This window comes from Mustela nigripes, chromosome 1 (genome assembly GCF_022355385.1).
Source record: "Mustela nigripes isolate SB6536 chromosome 1, MUSNIG.SB6536, whole genome shotgun sequence".
Lineage (NCBI taxonomy): Eukaryota > Metazoa > Chordata > Mammalia > Carnivora > Mustelidae > Mustela > Mustela nigripes.
The window spans coordinates 33,359,816-33,382,861 of NC_081557.1; the positions used below are offsets into that span (position 1 = coordinate 33,359,816).

Below are 23,046 nucleotides of genomic sequence, written 5' to 3' on the forward strand. Positions count from 1 at the left end.
CCAGAAGATGCCTAATTTATTGGAAGAGTGATAGGAAATTTATTCAGATTGAAGAGAAAGGTTCTTTCATGTAATTGATACAGTACCCAGGCTATTTATTTCATTTTAAGTAACTTAAGTGCAAAATTAAGAGAGTGGCTTCTGTTAATTGTTTTCAAGCTTTTAAAAATTACTTCTAGCAAGAAAACTTTTTAAGCAATGTATTACCTGCACTCTCCCAACTGATAAAGCACAGTTGCTCTGAGGGTACTTCTGAATAAGTTGTGGCTCTAAGACCAGTTTGAAAACTACTTTGCTTTTAAGTAGTTAAAAGACATAAAAGAGGTAGTTCTTTTATGGGACTCATGGGTGGTTCAGGTTGTGTATCTTGGGGTGCTGAGATTGACTCTGTGTGGGGCAATCTGCTCAGTGCGGAGTCTGCTTCTCCCCTCCCTCCGTGATCGTCCTGCTCTTGCGGTCTCTCAAATAAATAAAATCTTTAAAAAAAAAAAAAAAGAGGTGCAGTGGAAAGACAGACTGCCCAATAGTTTGGTTTGACTGGAACTGTATGATTAACACAGGATGTTCGTATCCAAAAAAATGATACCTATTGGGACAGCTTGTGCCTTGTGTTGGCAGTAATTTAAGATACTTCCACATGATTTCAATTAAGCCCTCTATGTTTGTGACCTCACCTAGATGCCAACTCAGAAAAGAATTAATACCACAGCCTGTTCCTCACTAGCACTAAGCTAACATCATCCAAATGAACATAGTACAGATTATCAAACCCAAGTTTTACAATACCTTGAATGCACCGTGTACACTCACTATGGTGAGTGCAGTAATGACTCATAAATGACCATGAAGAACTTCTTTGGGTAGTCGAAATTCAATTAAGATCAAGCCCCTACTCTTGCTGTGTTCAAGGGGATCTGAAGATGAGTCTGCCCTCAAAGATTTGGACTTTGATACTGGGCAGGCTAATATGCATTGTACTGCAAGGTAGAATGCAGTGTATTGTGATTTTGGCTAGGAAAAGCGTTCTGGCTTAGGGGAATGGTTTCCCAGAGAAGAAATCACCGCCTGGATTCCTGTGAAACCAGGGCTCTGCACTTCGCCCTTGTGGATGTAGTATGAAGAACTTTTATGCTTAAAAACACAAGAACAAAACCTGATCAGAGAGACCTAAGGCATCATCATCTAACGCAAGCCTCCCATCTCAGAGTTGGGAAAAACTTTAAGTCCCAGCTCCACTGCACTTGCCTTCAATTATCCCAAGGGCAAATTAGTCGCACAACAGTTTTCTGACTCCCAGCCCAAGTGCTGAATCGCTCATTAAATCTCACTCGCAAAACCTTCCTATTCCCCTCCCTACACCTGCTCCCTTCGTCTGAGGCAACCGTGAAACACCTGCTGATCCTACCCCCATTGCAAAGTTTCGATCCTTACAAGATAGTCCTCATCACTAGGACCTCACTTAGCTTGCGGAGAACAGCTCACCAGGTAGGTCGGAACCTACACCGCTCCCAGCCTCAGTCGCTTGCCCCGGAAGTGACGTAAAGGAAGCGGAAGAGCTGGCCTGGTGGCCGACTTCCTGTTGTTGGAGGCCGGGGGGGGGGTGGGGGGCTGGTTACTAGGTGTGTGATTGTCTGGGGCGGCCTGGGGCGGCCCCGGAGCGGCTGACCCTCTGCCTGCGGGGACGGGAGTCGCGAGGCGGCCGCCATGGCGGTGTCGGAGAGCCAGCTCAAGAAAATGGTGTCCAAGGTGAGTCCTCGGCGCACTGGCCACCCGGCGCGCGCCCACCACTCCCCTTGGCGCCGGCGGGGCCTGGCCGGACTCAGCCCAGCGCGCCTCCTCGGCCGGCCGGAGGCCCAGTGCAGTCCTCAGCCGCCTTTGCGGCCCCAGCCCCGCGATGCCTGTCGCCTTGTGCCGGAATCCCCGCTCCACAGCCCGGGAAGACGGAGGCGGGGGGCGGCGACGGTCAACAAAGGCGCGGAGCGGAGGCCGCCTGCCACCTGCCGCCCGCCCCCCTCTCTGCGGGTAGAGTTTGGAACAGTCTGTGTGGGACAGTGTAGTTTTCGTCCTGGTTTTTATAAACACAGAGAGGGGGGTGGACTTAATTCTCCATCTGAGATAGTCCTCCACCGGTGTCCCAGTGTAGGGATCCGTCCGTCTTCGCCCTTCCGTCCCGGCCCCCGGAGATGGTGTCCTTTTCAGTTTTATGTTTCTCACACAGCTCAATACCCGACCCGCGGAGGTCAGTTAACTGTTGGTTGAATTGGTTCAATTATAAGTAAAAACGTTCGGGTAAGCCTAAGCATCTGTGCGTCACTCCCTCGGTGGGATAAATAGAATTCCATGAGAATTTCAGGGTCTTTGATTTATAACCACTTTTAATTGTTTGGCTCTTACAACGCGAACTTGTTTGCTTTGAACCTAATTTATAATCTTCAAAGTTCAAGACCAGTGTATTTTTTTAATTCTTAAAAAGTAGAGAGGCGTTTTACATTTTAACGCCATGAATTATTTTGGTCGTTACTTTAAATGTGGTACCTGGTAACAGAGTGAACTGGGTGATAGTGGGCGTTTTTTCTTTTTTTCAGTTTATCAATTAGGAATTAGATGCGTGTGAAGTGGTTGAGAGTTGAATCTTCTCCAGTTCAGTGGGTTAGCTTTGGATACTTTTGTCAAAGCAAGAATGGTATGAATCAAAGTAGTTGAAGCAGTTTTCACTATTAACAAAACACACACTGTGTATAAACTTAGTTCTTTGAAAAATATCCAGTCCCTCCACCGCCACCCCCCTCTGCCCCCCAGTAAAATCGTGCCTCTAGTCTTTGGTTGAAAAGCAAATGACCTCTAAAGAGGAAGTGGCAGTTTTCAAAATAAAACTTCTCTTGATTGTCTAATTAATCTTCTGGGCTTCTTAATTTTCTTTTGTTAAAGTAGTCATTCTTGATTGTAGAGGAAGTTTGGGGGCGCCCTATTAGATGGTGGCCCAGGTCCGTGTTCAAACATTTATGTATCACTTTAAAAAACAGTACATTATTTTACATACGATGTAACTGAAAAGTATCTTTTCCATGCCATTTTTATGTGTAAATTGATCACATTAGTATTAAGGTTTTTGCCTTAGTCTTCCTGTTGAGGGACAAGAATAACCAAATAATGGTTCTGAATTTTAAAAAACCATGATTAAGTTTCCCAAACTTCCTGTAGCGGAACCTGCCTTCAAAGACAGATGCAGAACACCTTTAGAAGAATTTTTTTATATCTTCACTGCCTCCCCCAACCGCCAACCTCTTTTTACCCTAAGAACAACAACAAAAAAAGATACAAAGAAGAGGTGGGAGAGGACATTCTACCTAACTTTTGGTTCTTGGCTTAATATCTGAAAAACTGAGTCTCCTACAAGTGATGTCAGTTCTGAGTATTAACATTCTCTATCCAGCCTATGAATAGATAGGTAGGACTAGAAAGTAGGATAATAAAAGCAGCTCCCTGAGTTCCTTCTTTCTGGTAGAGGGCTGCCTTCAGGGGTTAACCTTTCAGTTGGGTTTGGTGTGATGAAGGAATCATTAGCCAGGACCCTGGGCACATTGCAAGGGTGACGGTCCTTTACTCCTTATCTGATTGTGGGACCTCCATACCCATCATAGTACTTTGGGCCACGTGTTTTGACTTCATGTCTTTTTATTTAGAGGTATAATTGACATACATTAAATGATCTTTTTATGTATTATTATAATTTTTACCTTTGAGTATTATCTTGGCTCCCAGTTTAACTCTTAGTTAAAGAGTTAAGACCCTTCTCTGTCATCATTTTAGCAATTAACAGTGATACAGTTTTACTTCTAGTCCATCTTGTTTCACACATATAATTTCATACTTTAGATTTTTCATGTAGACAACTACCTGTATTCTTACAGCATTCCTAGAGGGGGAGTCACCACTAAATAGGTAGAAGAGAACTGACTCATTGAAGATTGCCATGCCTCACACTGTTTTAAGTTCTAAGGATACAGCAGTGAACAGTCAGACAAAATACTCTTCTGGAATTTAAATTCTCATAAAAGGCAATAAAAACTCAGTAACTACATTAAGTAGTATGCTAAAAAGTGATAAATGCTTTGGAAAAAAGTAAAGCAGCAAAGGGTAATACAGAATGCTCAGGGCAGGGGATGGGATGGAGTGCACTTGTGTGAAATCGTAAAGGACACCTTTCTCAGAAGATCTATTTAAGCAGGGACCTGAAAGAGATGAGGAAGCAAACATTCCAGGAAGAAGGAAAATAAGTGTGAAAGCCTTGAGACGGAAGCTTGTCGTGCGCGATAAGGGAACAGCGGAGGAAACTAAGGTGACTGGAGTAGCATGAGCAAGGGGGAAAGTAGTGGGAATAAAAGTGGTAGATTTTGGAGGGTCTTGTAGGCCAGTGTAAGGATTTTGGCACTTGGAATATGGATGGGAAGCCATCCATCTGTTTTAACTTTTAACAGTTTTGCTCTGGCTACTGTGTTGAGACTAGACTGTAGAGGTTAAACGTGGAGACAGAGTCAACCTATAAGGAGGCTGTTGGCAGTAACCTAGCTGAGAGGTGATGGTGGCTTAAAACGAGGAGTGTAGCCACAGAAGTAGTGAGAAGTGATCAGATGCTGCTTATCTTTGAAGGTAGAGTTAATATGATTGTCTCACAGGTTCACTGTGGATGTGAAGAGGGGCATCAAGGATAGTTTCAAGGTTTTTGTCCTGAGCAGCTGGATGTAGATTGGAAGAATGTACCAGGAGGAGATTCGGCCCGGGGGGTGGGGGGATAAGCAGTTCAGTTTTGATCATGTTAAATTTGACATTCATGAAATATCCAAGTGGGGATTATCAAACTGGCAATTGGTTATACATACCTAGAGGTTAGAAAAGAGATTCAGACTGGAATTTTTTTTTAAGTTGGGAGTTAACATCACATAAATGTTAAATTTATGCCATAAATTTAAAGCCATGAGAGATCACCAAAGGAGTGAGTTTAGATAAAGAAGACCAAAGACTGAGCTGTAGGGTTCAGTAATATTTAGAGGTTAGGGGAAGAGAAAGAACCAGCAAAGACACAGAGAGGAGAAAAATAAGCGGTGGTGTCCTCAAAATCAAGTGGAAAAAATGTCTTAAGAAGGTATCAGCTTGGGGGCGCCTGGGTGGCTCAGTGGGTTAAAGCCTCTGCCTTCAGCTCAGGTCATGATCTCAGGGTCCTGGGATCGAGCCCCGCATGGGGCTCTCTGCTCAGCAGGGAGCCTGCTTCCTCCTCTCTCTCTGCCTGCCTCTCTACCTCCTTGTGATCTCTGTCAGTCAAATAAATAAATAAATAAATAAAATCTTTAAAAAAAAAAAAAAAAGAAGGTATCAGCTTGGTCAGGTGCTGCTGATAGGTTGAGTAAGATAAGGACTGAGAATTGGCCGTTGCATACAGCCATGGAGCAGTTACTGAGGACTTTGACAGTCAATTTCAGTGGAAGTGCGGAAGCCTGATTGAAGTGGGTTTGAAGAGAATGAGTGTAGTCTTTGAGCACCAGTGGTTGCTAACATCACAGAGAGATACCCAGATAATATATGTTACCTGTGAAATGATGTTGTGGGGGCGGGGTAGGTAGAGAAGAAGTGGCAAAGAAGTGAAATTCAGAAAAAATCCTGAAAAAGATAACTTTCAGATCCAACTAGTAATTCACAGGAAATCTGAAGGACATAGGAACATATGTATTAAACTACAACAAGGGGATGCAGTTAGCTAAATCCAAAGCACAAGAATCTCTGTAGGACTAATTGACCAGTGTTTTCAACAAATAAATTCCAAGGGGCAGAAATAGAAATGAGCCCACTGATGAGGAATAGAAAAATAAAATGTTCTATATCCCTATAATGGAATATTCTTCAGCAATGAAAAGGAGTACTACATGCTACAACGTGGATGTAACTTAAAACATGCTAAGTGGAAGAAGTTAGTCATATATGACCGGAGATTATATGATTCCATTCCTGTGAAGTGTCTAAAGTAGGCAGATTGATAGAAACAAAATAGCAATTGTCTGGGGTAAATGGAGGTTGGCGTTATAAGGGAACGATTGCTAAGGGGTACAAATTTGTTTTGGGGTTGATGAAAGTGTTCTAAAATTGTGGTTGCACAACTCAGTACTGAAAACCATTGAACTTATATCATTCATCTTAAATGTGTGAATTATATGGCATATGAATTATTAGTTATCACAGTAAAGCTATTGTTGGAGAGGGGTGAAAGAGAAAAACTATGGATTAAGAGACCTAAAAGACATTTAAACAAATGATAATGTATGGACTTTATTTGGATCTCTGTTCAAACAGGATATGACATGCAACTGCATATTTGATAATAAGGAAATGGGTTAGTTTAGTATGATAATATGTGGGGTTTTTTAAGTTTTTATCTTTTAAAGATATACACGAATACTTGTGGACCATAGGATATGACGTTACACTTTGCTGCAGAATATTACAGGAGGAGGGAAAGGTGAATTAGGTTATGAATTATGATTGGCTATGAGTTGATTATCATTGAAGCTGGGTATAGGATATAAGGCACTCACTGTACTATTCTGCCTGTATCTGGGTATGTGTTGAAATATTCATTAATAAAAAGTTCTAAAGAGAGAATAGGAAAAAAGCCGTCACAGCAAATGTAGGGAGTTCCTTGCAAGAGTTGCTGTAAAGGAGAACTGTGAGAAGTGTGGTCCTAACTGGAAGGGATGGGAGGTCAGGAGTGTGTGTGTGTGTGTGTGTGTGTGTGTGAGAGAGAGAGAGAGAGAGAGAGAGAGAGAGAATAAAATGGGAGAAATGGGAGCAGGTTTGTGTGCTAATAGTACTGAACCTGTAGCAGGGGAAAATTGGTGCCTCGGGTCATAAGAGGGCAAGAAATTCTGAAGAGAGAGCCCTTTCAGTAGACCTTCTGGATTTATTCCCTAATTTTTCTTGTATTTTTCCTTTATTGTCTACCACTTTGTCTTCACTAGGCTCTGTGAGATTTTTCTGACTTATTTTCTGATCCTCCTGTTGAATGCTCATTTCCCAGCTATTAAATCTTTATGTTCAAGAGTCCTTTCTTCTTAGTGTCCTTGTTTCATGAATATAACGTCATTTCTTCTTTGAAGGTATTAATGCTAATTCTTTTTTGAAGTTTTCTTCTGTTCCTTGCATTTTTTTTTTTTTAATTTCTTAATTCCTTCATTTCTGTTTGTTTTGGTCTCTGTCCTGCTTCTTGGAGTCTGTCTTTCTGGAATAGCTGATTATTTCTTTATGAGAGAGAAACACTAAAAGCTGACTAAAAGCTTTGTGTACATGGATGGAGCTAATTAACTGGTGAGCTTTGATGTATTGTAATAAGATGGGAGTCCCTGTCTCCTGAGCTCCTCATCTGCCAAGAATGTGTAAGCCAGGTTCCTCATTTTCCTGGAGTGCAGTAGTACAACGTGGGGTGTGAAAGTACAATATTTAAATGATAAATTGCAAAATAGTTGGTATTGACAGTAGATGCTGGAGTTTGGAGAAAAGGGACAGATCACATTGGGCTTAAAGGAAGTCTGGAAAAGGATTCATTAAGAAGGGGGAGAGAGGTGAAAGCTAGATCTTTGAAAAAGATTGCGATTTGATTTAGTGAATGGGTCTTTCCAATTGGAAAGAAGAGCTAAAAATGGAGGTGAGTAAATGATTTGAATAGGTAGCCAGAGAGAAAGCTATCAAGGTTCTTTCAGGCTTTAATCAATGTTAATGATCAGCAAAAACCATTATACTTTCAAGAAGAGTGCTATTAAGAGAATAAGATTTTAAGGTGGTAAGCCTAACAGTAAAATATGTGCATTGGTTTTAAAACTAAATTCCTGTGTGATTTTGCTTTTCAGTACAAATACAGAGACCTAACTGTACGTGAAACTGTCAATGTTATTACTTTATACAAAGATCTCAAACCTGTATTGGATTCTTATGGTGAGTTTCTATAATAAAAATATCAATTACTGTACTTTGAATTTACTCTGTTAATGATTGTAGGTTTCCCATTTTCTTCTAAGTTTGTTGGTTTTTCCTTTATAAGGGTTGAGCTTCCACCTAATGAAAGTGTTGGGGGTATAGGAAATGACACAATCTAGTAATAACAGATTTGTTTAGTTACTTTAAGTTGTAAAAAAAATAACAAATGTGCAAATTTAGACCTAGAGGGGATCTTAAAAATAATTTAGTTTATCATTTCCCAAAATTTTATCCATAGTTATGAAGAATGTTTCTTGGGATGAAGGGATAAGTTTGAGCAATTATAAATTAAAATTAAATGGGTTTCTTTGCAGCAAGATATCTCAGAGCCTTTAATATGCTAGTATGTTATGCCTCACAAGAGGGGAGAGAAGAGACTCTGTTATAGAGTATATCCTAAAGTTAATTAACTACTGAACTTTTTTTTTTCTCCCCAGAACATCTCTTTATATTCTCAGGAACACATTTTGCAAAATAATATTCTGGAATATCTCTTTCATTTTATAGATGAGGAAAACATTTTTTTAATATGGTCCTTAATTCTATAGAGTAGGTAGGTACAGTGTGTGTCTACTTTCTGTTGAGATGAAATAAAATTGAGAGTTAAGGAAAAACCTGACAATTCGTAGATTTGTTTTTTGTTTTTGTTTTTGTCTTGTTTTGTTTTTAAGATTTGTTTATTTTAGCGAGAGAGAGCCAGTGGGGGTAAGGACAGGGTGGCAGAGGGAGATGGAGAAAAACTCAAGCAGATTCCTTGCTAAAGCCCGACATGGGACTGGATCTCACCACCCTGAGATCATGACCTGAGCTGAAACAAAGAGTCAGACTCTTAACAGACTGCGCCATCCAGGCACTCTCTAGAGTTGTTCTTTTTTTTTTTTTTTTTTTTTTTTTTAAGGTCTTTTTGTCCCCACCAATCCTGTCATCTTTCCAACTCGATCTCCTTATAAACCCCTAATGTGCCAGGGCCAAGGGAAAACCCCTGCTGCCTCCTGTCCATCATGAGGCTCTTGGCACTGAGGGCTACAAGCTAAGTTTTGTCGTAAGGCTGTCATTCTAAACTCCACTCACTCCTAGGGCTTTGAAAACATTAGGAGCTTGGTGACAAAAGATGAGAGTTAACAGAGGGAGAAGCAGTTCTGTATTTTTAGAACAACAAAGACATGAACCAGAATTTCTCTCCCAAACCTAGGGCACGATTTTCCTTCCTGTCCACATATTGTAGTACTTAGATCTGGGGAAAACCTCATGTTACCAAAATTAGAGTTAATTTAAAAATGGCTTTAGTGAGGGGGAAAAAAAGTGACTGGGGCTAGAACTTTACTGTAAAGTGTTTAGTTTTTACTGCAGGCTCAAAGAATAAATATGTTTATCTAAACTGACAAAGAGGGGCAGTCAGTTAAGTGTCAGTCTTTTGGTTTTAACTCAGGTTCATGATCTCATGGATTGTGGGATTGAGCCGAGTGTCCTATTGTTGGGCTCCATGCTCAGCACAGAGTCTGCTTAGGTTTCTCTCTTCTTCTCCCTTGGTCCACCCCCTGCAAAAGCACACATGCACACTCTCTCTCTCAAAATAAATGAAAATCCTTATAAATGAAATCTTTATAAACTGGCAGACTCCAGTATCACTGAATAAATTTTATATAGCTTTATATGGCTGGACCAAGTCTAGACCATTGTTATCACCATGTTTTTAGAGTAATTAAATCCCTAAATTTAGGGGCACCTGGGTGGCTCAGTGGGTTAAAGCCTCTGCCTTCAGCTCAGGTCATGATCTCAGGGTCCTGGGATCGAGCCCCGCATCGGGCTCTCTGCTTAGCAGGAAGCCTGCCTCCCCTTCTCTCTCTGCCTGCCTCTCTGCCTACTTGTGATTTCTGTCTGTCAAATAAATAAATTAAAAAAAAAAAAAAACCTTTAAAAACCCTAAATTTACACAAGATGATTTTTCTTTAAAAAGCACAAAATCAGAATGAATTATAGCACAGATTATAATTGTCAGTGCTAAGTGAAAGAACAGAGGTAAACAATACAGTTCTGTGTTTCTGTACTGCACATTACAGCTTTTCTGTGCGATACAGTGTTAATTCCAAATCATTATTACAAAAAATAATAGTCCAGGGGCACCTGGGTGACTCAATGGGTTAAGCCTCTGCCTTCAGCTCAGGTCATGATCTCAGGGTCCTGGGATCAAGCCCCGCATTAGGCTCTCTGCTCAACGGGGAGCCTGCTTCCCTCTCTCTCTCTCTGCCTACTTGTGATCTCTCTCTGTCAAATAAATAAATTCTTAAAAAAAATAACAATAATAATAGCAGTCCATATGATATAAGTCATGTGGCCTAATTATAATCAATTACAAATAGAAAAACTTAATGTGATATGAGAAGTACTTGTATTGAAAGATGTCTATTTGACTGAAAACTTTAATACTGTGGTTTGCTACTACACTGGGATTGAGAATGACATTGAATAGGGATAAACATCTGGGCAGTCTAAAATTTAATGATTCTGAATTAACATTTAATGTGGTATCAGCTGATAGTGATTTTTGAGTGACTTTATAATCATATTAGTTGGGGACTAAAGCTTATATATGCTGGGACTATAGCACTCACACTCATTTGTCTAAGTAATTCAAAGCATCTTTTCTTTATTCATTTAAAAACCGATCCCATTGAGTCAATCAACAAAGGATATTTTGTTACTGGACACAATGGATGAGATATTAACAAGTTAGCTCCTTTCAAGGGTAATAATGAGTTCTAACCAGTGTTTCTGAAACATTAATTCATATGGGAGTATTTGTGAAAATGCTCATGATTGAATCATTATTCTTTCTTTTCAGTTTTTAATGATGGCAGTTCGAGGGAACTAATGAACCTCACTGGAACAATTCCTGTGCCTTATAAAGGTAAACATCTTATGTAATTTATGTTTCCAATATAGATGCATTGCGATTCACCTTGTAGGTTGCCAAAGAGTTCTAAGTAAATTAAACCTACTTTCTCCTGACTTAAATGATGATATAGAGATTTTAACTTATTCTAATTGAACTTCATTTGGCAGCAGCACCTAATATTTTCAGTTTTTCCCCTTCTTTGCTAAAGCATATCAACAAATAAATGCCTCAATGCACTGGAAAAGTTTGATGTTTCATGGAATCAGGGAATCTTAGAACTAGGAACGGTTTTGTTTTTGTTTTTGTTTTTTAAAGATTTTATTTATTTATTTGAGAGAGAGAGAGACAGTGAGTGAGACCATGAGAGGGGGAAAGGTCACAGGGAGAAGCAGACTACCCATGGAGCTGGGAGCCTGATGTGGGACTCGATCCCAGGACTCCAGGATCATGACCTGAGCATGATCCTCATGCTCATAAGGCAGTTGCTTAACCAACTGAGCCACCCAGGCACCCTGTTGTTGTTGTTTTTTTTTTTAATAAAGGTTTTATTTTTAAGCAGTCTCTACACCCAACGTGAGGCTTGAATTCACAACCCAACCTCAAGAGCTAGAGTTTCATGGTCTACCTGCCAAACCAGCCGGGTACCCCTAGAGAGGGATTTTAGAAAACACCTTATAGTTCAGCCCTCCACTCCATCCAAACATTCCCAACAATGGGAAGCTGTATAGTATAAAGGCTAAGGTAGAGGCTTTAAAGTCAAGGCAAAGTAAGGTTTCAGTTCTCCGTAATCCGTCAGTTTTGTGACAATGGATATCTAGAACAATTGGGTAATAGAACTAATTTAAAAAAAAGTATTCATGGGGCTCCTGGGTGGCTCAGTGGGTTAAAGCCTCTGCCTTCGGCTCAGGTCATGATCCCAGTGTCCTGGGATCGAGCCCGGAATTGGGCTCTCTGCTCAGCAGGGAGCCTGCTTCCTCCTCTCTCTCTGCCTGACTCTCTGCCTACTTGTGATCTCTGTGTGCCAAATAAATAAATAAAATCTTTAAAAAAAAAAAAAAGTATTCATTGTGATAATGTAAAGGACTTAGCACAGAGCCTGGTGTATAATAAACAGATATCAAAAGTAGCTGTTATGGATCACCTAGGTGGCTCAGTCACTCAGGTGTCTGCCCTCGGCTCAGGTCATGATCCTAGGGTCCTGGGATATAGCCCCGCATCGGGCTCCCTGCTCAGCATGAAGCCTCCTTCTCCCTCTCCCCCTGTTTGTATTCCTTCTCTTGCTGTCTCTCTTTGTCTGACAAATAAATAAATAAAACCTTTTTTTTTTTTTTTTAAGTAGCTGCTATTGTAGTTTTGATGTCAGTGATAATGCTGATGATGGATAATGTTTCTTTTAGCCAGTGATCCATCCTCTCCTGGAGTACTTACAGTGATAAGGGAGCATTCAGCCTCATGAATGACTATTCTCTTTTTGGACAGTTCTGTTTCTTAATTATTCCTTGTGACTACCTAAGACCTTTGTCTCTGTAACACACCCATTGATTTATATAGTATATGCTGTGCATGAGGCATAGGGAATGGGGCTGTGGATACAAAGGTGAATAAAGGGGGTGCCTGGGTGTTTCAGTCGGTTGGGAGTCTGCCTGAGGCTCAGCTCTTGATTTCGAGGTCCTGGGATCAAGCCCCACATTGGGCTTGCTTCTCCCTCTCCTTCTGCTGGTGCTCGCTCACGTACTCTCTCTCTCTGTCATTTTACCTTTTTTAAACTTTAATTTTGATATATTTCAGACATGAAAAAAAGCCCACAGAACAGTTTTTCAGGCTCTTTTGTATCCACTACTTAGATTTAACAAAAACACTTTGTCATAATTACTCCAGAGCTTTTGTTTTACATAAAATGGATGGGAAGGTAACCTTTCCTAACCAGCTCTCCTTTTCCAGTCCCAGATAGAACTCTTACCCCAAGCTGCTTATATATCTTTCCTGTGCTTTTAGTACACACATTTCCATAAACAATAGGCAATCTTACTTTGTATGTTCTGAGAATTTACATAAGTGTTATCATACTCAAGGTCCATTCGTGATTATTGCTTTGTTCACTCAATAAAGTTTTCTAGGTTTTTTTTAAATTTATATTTTTTATTAACATAAAAATGTATTATTAGCCCCAGGTGTACAGGTCTGAATCGTCAGGCTTACACACTTCACAGCACTCACCATAGCCCATACCCTCCCCAATGTCCATAACTCAACCACCCTGTCCATATCCCTCTCCCCGCACCGCCCCAGCAACCCTCAGTTTGTTTTGTGAGATAAAGAGTCTCTAATGGTTTGTCTCCTTCCTGATCCCATCTTGTTTCATTTTTCCCTTCCCTAACCCCCAAACCCCCAACTTTGCCTCTCAAATTCCTCATATCAGGGAGATCATATGATAATTGTCTTTCTCTGATTGACTTACTTTGCTCAGCATAATACCCTCTAGTTCCATCCATGTCACTGCAAATGTCAAGATTTCATTTCTTTTGATGGCTGCATAGTATTCCGTGTGTGTGTGTGTGTGTGTGTGTGTGTGTGTGTATACATACACACCACATCTTCTTTATCCATTCATCAGTTGATGGACATCTAGGTTCTTTCCATAGTTTGGCTATTGTGGACATTGCTGCTATAAACATTCAGGTGCACGTGCCCCTTCAGATCACTACATTTGTATCTTTATGGTAAATACCCAGTACTACAATTGCTGGTTTGTAAGGTAGCTCTATTTTCAACTTCTTGAGGAACCTCCGTACTGTTTTCCAGAGTGGTTGCACCAGGTTGCATTCACCAACAGTATAGGAAGGTTCCTCTTTCTCCGCATCCTCGCCAGCATCTGTCGTTTCCTGACTTGTTAATTTTAGCCATACTGACTGCTGTGAGGTGGTATCTCATTGTGGTTTTGATTTGTATTTCCCTGATGTCGAGTGATGTGGAGCACTTTTTCATGTGTCTGTTGGCCATCTGGATGTCTTCTTTGCAGAAATGTCTGTTCATGTCCTCTGCCCATTTCTTGATTGGATTATTCTTTGGGTGTTGAGTTTGATAAGTTCTTTCTAGATTTTGGATACTACCCTTTATCTGATATGTTGTTTGCAGGTATCTTCTCCCAGTGAATAAATATCTTCTCCCAGTGACTAAATAAAATCTTTTTAAAAAAGTAAATAAAGGATGTACCTTCTCTGGAAGAATTTGCATAAATGGGAAAACAGAGGGGATAAGTAGTTATTTACACTTTCCTATAACTGCTGTAGAATGATAAAATATAAAAGTACTATGAGATTACAGAGGAGAATAAGATCATGTAGGAAGATCATGGAGGAAATGACATGTGAATTTGATATTGAAGGATGAGTTGACCATTTATATCAGAATGGGCATTCCAGGCTGAGGGTGAAAACAGTTGAGCATCAGCATCATATAAAGCAGCTATGATGAGGGGTGCCTGGGTGGCTCAGTGGGTTAAGCCTCTGCCTTCAGCTCAGTCATGATCCCAGGGTCCTGGGATCGAGCCCGGAATTGGGCTCTCTGCTCAGTGGGGAGCCTGCTTCCCTCTCTCTGCCTGCCTCTCTGCCTACTTGTGATTTCTCTCTCTGTCAAACAAATAAATCTTTAAAAAAAATAAAATAAATAGAGCGGCTATGATGTATTTAGGGTGGACTGAGTAAAATTCAAGATTACTGACTTTGCCATTGTCCTCAGGAAATAAACTTGGGTGGGAGAAATAGTTGGTGGGGAGAGGGAAGCAGGAACTATGGCATAATTAAAGACATTTAACTAATTAAATACCTAAACCTTTTCTCTTCCTTCACCATTGCTTACATGGCATAGTTCTAAGCCCAAGTAATTCTGTAGAATTTTTTATTTTCATAAAACAAAGAATTCTGGGTGATGGAAATACAGTTTGCATTTTATGTGTTCAGATATATTCTATTGGAGTTGTGTTTTTTGGTTTTTTTTTTCCATTATAGATGAAATTTTGGGTAAAAAGTAAATCGAGTCCCACAGCTGATATCCTTTAAGTGCAGTTTAGGTATATATACTTACATGAAATGAAACTGTTTGTAGGGGGAAGAAATGTATCTGAATTACATTAGGTGATTCAAATGATTACTTGGGACATAGGGCTTTGAGCTTAGTTGGAGAAGGAGATGCTTTATGTTCAGTATGTTAACTACTGAATCCTTTGAAACACTGTTCAGTTTGACTATATTTAGTCAGATTCTCAAATGAGAAAGATTCTATTACCTTAAGCAAAAAAAGGAAATAATATCATTGATTCTGAGTAACTACCACTGAAAATACCATATGGATTGGTCAAACTGTGGTCACCACACAGCATCTGTTTGGCATTTGGATTAGGTCTTACAGTCTAGCTTTGGGCAAGGGAATTTCAGGTGTAACTGATCATACCACTTTCTCATAAGACACCAAAATCCATAGTCTTCCTTTTATATCCCTTCCCAGTGAACCTTGTGAACCGAAATGACAAGAGTCTGGTTGCGGTGCTCAGTTCGTTGAGCATCTGCCTTTGGCTCAGGTCGTGATCTCAGGGTCCTGGGATTGAGCCCTGCATTGGGCTCTCTGCTCAGTCGGGAGCCTCCTTCTCCCTCTCCCTTTGCCTGCTGCTCCCCTGCTTGTGTGCTTGCTTGCTCTCTCTCTCTCTCTCATAAATAAATAAAATCTTTAAAAAATAAAAAAACAACTGGATTGAAGCATAACTTGTAAAAAGGTTTTATAGCACCAAGCAGACGCTGGCAGAGCAGTGATCAATTAGCTCCTTAATCCTGCTGGTGTCATTTAAAAACTGAAAATTTGAGAAACATCTAAAACAGAACTTTGAAACAAAATACTTGTTTGAGATTTTTCTTTTAAGTGTTGCTTAGTTGTAGCTCTCTCTTGCTTAACTACTAAGCCATTATTTAAAAATAATAAAAATAGAGTAACTGAGGTTTATCTTTCTCTTTCAGGTAATACATATAATATTCCAATATGCCTGTGGCTGCTGGACACATACCCATATAATCCCCCTATCTGTTTTGTTAAGCCTACTAGTTCAATGACTATTAAAACAGGAAAGCATGTGGATGCAAATGGGAAGATATATCTTCCTTATCTACATGAATGGAAACATGTAAGTATTAACAGTATTGTGTGAATTCATTGCATTTTATATGTTTTGCTCCCTAGCATTTACTTTCTGTTAATATTCAAAGAGGATTCCCAGGAGGAGAGATAAGTTCACATAAGATCCTAATCATTGAGCTGGGTAATTGGAAAAGTTTCTCCAAAAGAAATATATTTGCATAGAGCTTGATACTGTTTTATTTGCTTGAGTTGAACCTTTAAGAATAGATAGGATTCACATAATGGGAAATACATTTTAAAAAGTAGTGTACTGCTGACATATATTTGTGAAACTATTCAAATCTCATTACTTAGCATTCCTATCAAGAAGCAAAGCAGATAATCTGAGTTTTTCCCTCAAGGGATAAACTGAATTGCAAGCTTCAAAGACAGTGTTTAAAAAACTAAGCAGAGGGACGCCTGGTGGCTCAGTCAGTTAAACACCTGCCTTCGGAGTCCCACATTAGGCCCTTATTCAGCAGGAAGTCTGCTTCTCCCTCTGCCTGCTGCTCGCCCTGCATGTGTGCTCTCTCGCTCGCTCTCTCTCTCTCTCTGACAAATAAATAAAATCTTTAAAAAAACAAAAACTAAGCAGAAGCCTCTGAAAAACCCAGCCAGGTTCTCTGCAGCCCCAGGTTGAGGAGATAGTAGGAGCTTGGAACCTTATCAAGGAGGAGATGTATAAGTAAACATACCAGACTCTTAGACGATGCCACTGGAGGAGCACACCTCAGGAGCCTTGAATCAGCTCAGTCCTGGTTGTATTAAGGTGATTCTCACAGTATCTGCCTGACATAGGATAGGGTGAGCCCTTCCTGGAGGAAGAATAGTGTATAGCACCTCTATAATTTTTCAGTGTCCAACATACAATTTAAAATTACCAAATACATCAAAAAAGAGGACAAGGGCAGGGGGAAGACAGTGGAAATAGGACACACAACTCCCAGGTAACCCAGTTAACAGATCCAGACTTGAAATGATTGGGACTACTATGTTCAAGATGGAGAATTGTATTAAAAAGGAACCAAGTGGAAAATCTTAGAACTGGAAAATAGAATAATAGAAATTAAGAACTCAGTAGCCTGGTTTAGTAGCAGATTAGACTCAGCAGAGTAGAGAATTAAAGAACTGGTAAATGAATGTATTTTTTAGTTCCATTATCTTACAAATAAACTTTACAAAAGATCTACAAGTCCATTGTGGAAAAAATTGTAAATTTTATTGAAAGATGTTAAAGAAGACTTAAAGGAGAGAGAACTTATTCATGGCTCTTTATAAATTGATCTTTGTCCTAACAGTTTTTATTTCTTTGTATATTTGTTAATTTTATGAACTTGATAAGCTGAATCTAAAATTTATATGGACATGCAAAAGTTTGAGTATAGCTAAATAAAATCTTAAAAAAAAAAAGTTTGAGTATAGCTAAGGCCCTCTCCAAGAATAAGGTAGACAGGGCTTGTCCTACACATGTCAAAATGTATTATAAAAACAAAGGAAGTACGGAATTGTCACAGAAATATTCAGATGGATAGATAGAACATCATAACCCAGAAGGGTGCCTGGGCGGCTCTTTGGGTTAAGTATCGGTCTTTGGCTCAAGTTCATGATCTCAGGGTCCTGATATCAAGCCCTGTATCGTGTCCATGCTCAACAGGGAATCTGCTTCTTTTCCTCTCCCCTCCCCCTGCTCCTGTGCACTTGCTTGCCCTCATATAAATGAAATCTTTAAAAAAAAAAAACCAAACAAACTCAAAAAAAGATCCACTATATATAAACACTTGATATATGACAGTGGTATTATAGCAGATCATTTGGAGAGAATGATCAATTTTTCAGTAATGGAGCTGAGACAGTTGGATTCCTATTCATATAATACACAAAAAATTCAGGTAGATTATAAAAGGCAAAAGGGAAAAAAACAAGACTGCCTTTGTGATCTTAGAATAGGTTTTTTTGGTTTTTTTAACAAAACAGTATTTATTAGAAAGGAAAAGTAATTTTACCTTGAATTTGTACAAATTGAAAACTTCTATTTATTAAAGACATTAAAGAGTATGGAAAGACTAACCACAAACTGGAAGTGATGTTTGTAATACTTAATACCCTCAGAATAATATCCAGAACATTAAAATAACTTGGGAATCAGAAAGAAAACCAGTAGAAAAACAAATTAAACTCTTTAACAAGTACTTCACAAAAGAGAAATTCTAGTGGCCAATAAACATATGGAAAGATGTTTAACTCTGCTAGTAGTGAAGGAAGTGTACATTAAAACCACAGTCAGTTACCACTACATACCATAAAATTTGTGCTACCAGTGGACAATGCGGGTTAGTGAGGAAGCTGAGAAAGAGAACTCTTTGACATCAACTACTTTGAAAACTAGTTTAGCCTTAGTAATTGTGAGTACATGTCCTGTGACTTAGTACTTCTACACCTAAGTATATAGCTCAGTACTAAGGATATTGTAGGTCGGGTAATTCTTTATTGTGGGAGGGCTGTCATGTCCACTGAAGGATGTAGAATCTCTGGCCTTTATTCACGAGATGCCAGTAGCATAACACCCAATGTGACAACCAAAAATATCTCTTGGCATTTCTAAATATCCCTGGGAGGCAAATATATCATCCCCAGTTGAGAACTACTGTACAAGAGTAACCCTTGCACATATGTACTCGAAAATACAGCAAGAATGTATTCCGCATACATTGCCGAAGACTGGATACAACCTAGCTGACACTTAACAGGAAAATGAATAAAGAAGTTGTAGTATATTCATTTGATGGAACACTTCACAGCAGTGAAAAGGAGTTAAATATAGCTGTACTCTTTAACAGGAATGTATCTTTCAAACATTGAACAAAAGCAGCAAAGCTCAGATTATACAGTTTGATTAAATTCACATGAAGTTCAAAAAAAGTCACATTAAACACACAGTTTAGGAAATCATTCATAAGGTGGTGTGTTTAAAGTCAAGCAGAAGACCTTAAATCAGAGAAGTGGTCTATGTTATGAGGAGATAGAGAGGGATAGAGTCTGGAACTTCTAAGTTACTGTTGGTCTTCTGTTTCTTAACTTGGACAGTGGCTGCCAGGTCTTTTCTTTGTTGTTACTCTTCAAAGTTACATAGGTCATACATTTCTGTAGGTACGGCAGATTTCACAGACCTAACAGATAAGACAGAACGGTGGCTAACTTTATTATGGTATTTGAGGCTGTGCCATGAAGGATCCTGATTGGTAGCTAAGGACTTTGTCCTTCAGTAGACAGATGGGAGTCATTTTAGACTTTTGAACAAGATTAGGGTATTAAAAGCAGTGATTATTTGGTATAATGTCTGAAGTATACTAGATGAATACACTCATTAGCTCTCTAACAATCACTAACTGCTTTAAAACCTAAACCCCAAAGTGCTGAGAGGCTTAACACTAGAAGTTTCTTGCCCACGTAATAGTCCAGTGGGAGGGGTGCCCGGGTGGCTCAGTTGGTTAAGCGTCTGCCTTTGGCTTAGGTCATGATCACAGGGTCCTGGGATCCCCGAATCCTGCATCAGTCTCCTTGCTCAGCAAGGAGCCTGCTTCTTTTCCCGCCCCTCCCCCTGCTTGTGCATGCATGCTCTTGCTCTCTCTGACCAATCTTTAAAATGCAAAATCTATAGCTGACTTAATTTGTTTTCTGTTTTTAGCCACAGTCTGACTTATTGGGGCTTATTCAGGTCATGATCGTGGTGTTTGGAGATGAACCTCCAGTCTTCTCTCGTCCTACTATTTCGGCATCTTATCCACCATACCAGGCAACTGGGCCACCAAATAGTAAGTATAATTAAGTTTGATTTTTAAACTCCTAAACAAAACACAAAACCTTGTAAAGAAATTTTTTTTCATGACTTCACTTTTTAGCTTACCCGGTTAGCGGAGTTTTGGGAGGTATTCTGAGGCCACACATCTGCATGTACAGATTCCAACCAAAGACTGGCATTTGGGCTTTCGTTTGTGGGTAGAAATCTAACTATGGGTGTGCTAGATTCCAAAATGGAAGAGAAAGATGCTGGAATAGAGCTAGAATTTTTGTTTTAAATTTTTAATTATACATGCCATGGAATGGCCTTATATCATCAGTTTGGAAACAGATATAACTCGAAAGGTAGCCTGCTTTTCTTTGTACTGGGGTTGTAAATGAGAATCAGTTAGAGTCAACTAAACCATTCACGTTCTGCTGGTCGGGCTGTAGCACAGCCGAACCTCTAGCTCCCAGCTTCCTTCTCTTTAGTACAGCCAATTCATGATTTTCCCTGGTGTGGAGAGGGTGAAAGCATGAAGTCAGTATTTTCCCTGGTTGCTAAATGTTATCTCTATTCTTTCTCTTTTTTCCCCCCAGTAATTCCTATTGATACTTTCAAATAACCCTGCATAATTGAGAGTTGGTTATACTTGTTTTGACTTTACTAAACCTGTATTGATTTCATTCTGTTTTGAACTATAATTTTTTTTTAAGATTTTTTTTTAAATTTTATTTATTTGACAGAGATCACAAGTGGGCAGAGAGAGAGGGGGAAGCAGGCTCCCTACTGAGCAGAGAGCCCGATGCAGAGCTCGATCCCAGGACGGGATCATGACTTGAGCCGAAGGCAGAGGCTCAACTCACTGAAGCCACCCAGGCGCCCCTAATTTTTTTTTTAACAAATTTGTTCAAGGTTATAATTAAGCAAAATTTAAGTTAGATTATGTGAGCTTTCATTTTTCTCCTATTGAGAGTTATCCTCTTCCTTTTTAATCTATTCTGTCTTGAGGAACATTCTGACTCACAAGCTGAATGGAAATTTAACAGAAAGAACTTTCTGAACCTATTTCCTTTTCCTACCCCGCCTTCACAGAGTAAATTCGGTTTTAGGAATCAGTAGGTGTTTCATTAAAAGTTCTAGTGATTCTTTTGGGCCAGAAATTCGTTTTCATCTTTTGATGAATTTTCATAAATTCTGTTGACTCTAGTACTTAGCAACCTCTCTTTTAAGTTTGAAATACCAAATATTTCCTAGTTTGCCATTCATGTTTATTTGCTCCAATAACCAAAGATAACCTTTTAAGAAATTTAGGCAGTCTCCTAAGCAATATTTTTTTTCCTAAATTTCTTCCAGTTTTATATTGACACTTGAAGGGCAGCATTCCAGAAAGAGACCACAGTAAAGAGATTATTTTTGCAGTTCAATTTTGTACTCGCTGTTTAATCACATTAAACAATCTATAGCTGATTTAAGTAAATTACTACCAGAGACCAATTTATTATCCTTCAATTCCAGTTTTAATGTTTTATACATTTAAACAATATCAATTACCAGTAGGTATGAGTATAAAGAGATAGAAGTCTAAATTGCATTCGCCCACACACATAACCAAGGAATAGCCCAGAAATTTGTATATATACTTTTTTTTTTAAGATTTTATTTATTTGGCAGAGAGAGACACAGTGAGAGAGGGAACACAAGTAGGGGGAGTGGGAGAGGGAGAAGCAGGCTTCCCACTGAGCAGGGAGCTGATGTGGGGCTCAACCCCAGGACCCCGGGATCATGACCTGAGCCAAAGTCAGTCGCTTAATGGCTGAGCCACCCAGGCGCCCCAGTATATATACTTATATGAAGATTATCTTCTAGTTCAGAAATTATATACTACTATTGTTATTTTTATCATTACTCGAGACACTTCTTGATCTATTTTAGCATGACTTTGAGCTAGCAGTGCGTCATATTAAAAAATGTAATGGCCAGACCTCATTTTGACAACTGACAGTAATGGTCAACATTTACTGATTTGTAACTGTGAGATACAGCTAAGCACTTGATATTCATTCTTATTTGATCCTTATTAATAGCCCCATGTGTTGCGTGTATTTGTATCCCATTTTATTCTGGCTCTAAAATTACTTTACCTCATTTTCTTCCTTGATAGTCTTGGATCCAAATAACATTTGTTGTTTATAAGGATTAAAATTTGAAGGCTTTGGTGGAATTGGTATCTTTTCAGAACCTTAGAAAAGAAAATTGCGTCTGATTACAAAAATTTGGTGCATGGTTATGATTGCTCGTAAACATGAAGTGGTAGTTTATGTGTACAGTGAAAAACTAGCGTGGGAGGGAGGGGTAGTAACTGACCTTGAATGTTGCTAACACTTAATAATAGCCTTGTGTTTTTGATGTTCTTAAAGATCAACTGTGCTTTGCCCAGGAGGAAAAAAATGTCTTATGGATTCAGTAATTTAGACATTTGGGGATTTTTTTTTTCCCTTTCTGAAATAGCATTGAACATCATCTTAGCTTCATTTTACTTAAGAAAAAGTTTACTTATAACATCTGTAGTTCATCTTAACAGGGAGACTGTAAACCCTGATACTTGGAGATGTATGCTCAGCCACTCTGGTAAATATTTCTGATGCCCTCGGTCAGATCCCAGGGTGTATTTCTTCTACCCACTTACATTCTGTGCTTTAAAAATTCATTTCTTGAAGGCTCCACCTCTCTTGCCATCTAAGCCTTTATATACCATACCTTGACTAGATCATTTTTATTTACCCCCACCTCCTAGGTTTAGATTGGTTGCTTCCTATATGAGTGTGTGTGTGTGTGTGTGTGTTTATTTATTTATTTATGTATTACTCTGTACTTCTCATGTCATAACACATAGTACTCTGTATTGTTACTCTTCCTTGCTTTTCTCCTCCACCAGACCATGAGCAACTTGAAGCCAGGAATTCTTTCTCTCTTTCTTTTTTTTAAGATTTTATTTATTTATTTGACAGAGAGAGATCACAAGTAGACAGAGAGGCAGGCAGAGAGAGAGGGAAGCAGGCTCCCTGCCGAGCAGAGAGCCTGATACTGGACTCGATCCCAGGACCCTGAGATCATGACCTGAGCTGAAGGCAGCGGCTTAACCCACTGAGCCACCCAGGCGCCCCAATTCTTTCTTTTTTTAATCAGA

At 39.4% G+C, this 23,046-nt stretch overlaps 1 protein-coding gene across 4 annotated transcripts in view; it reads left to right on the forward strand.

The window, feature by feature from the left end:
* The first annotated feature begins 1,578 nt into the window (after positions 1 to 1,578).
* The window catches only part of TSG101 (tumor susceptibility 101), a 42,558-nt gene continuing 21,090 nt past the window's right edge, over positions 1,579 to 23,046 (forward strand). For 2 of the 4 annotated variants that reach the window (XM_059407423.1, XM_059407440.1), the window contains exons 1-5: positions 1,579 to 1,746; positions 7,893 to 7,977; positions 10,862 to 10,927; positions 15,922 to 16,085; positions 19,764 to 19,890. In XM_059407423.1, the coding sequence (XP_059263406.1) occupies positions 1,705 to 1,746; positions 7,893 to 7,977; positions 10,862 to 10,927; positions 15,922 to 16,085; positions 19,764 to 19,890 (484 nt within the window). In that variant the 5' untranslated portion in view covers positions 1,579 to 1,704. The remainder of the gene's footprint in view (positions 1,747 to 7,892; positions 7,978 to 10,861; positions 10,928 to 15,921; positions 16,086 to 19,763; positions 19,891 to 23,046) is intronic. The other 2 variants (XM_059407414.1, XM_059407430.1) reach the window with 2 other exon arrangements.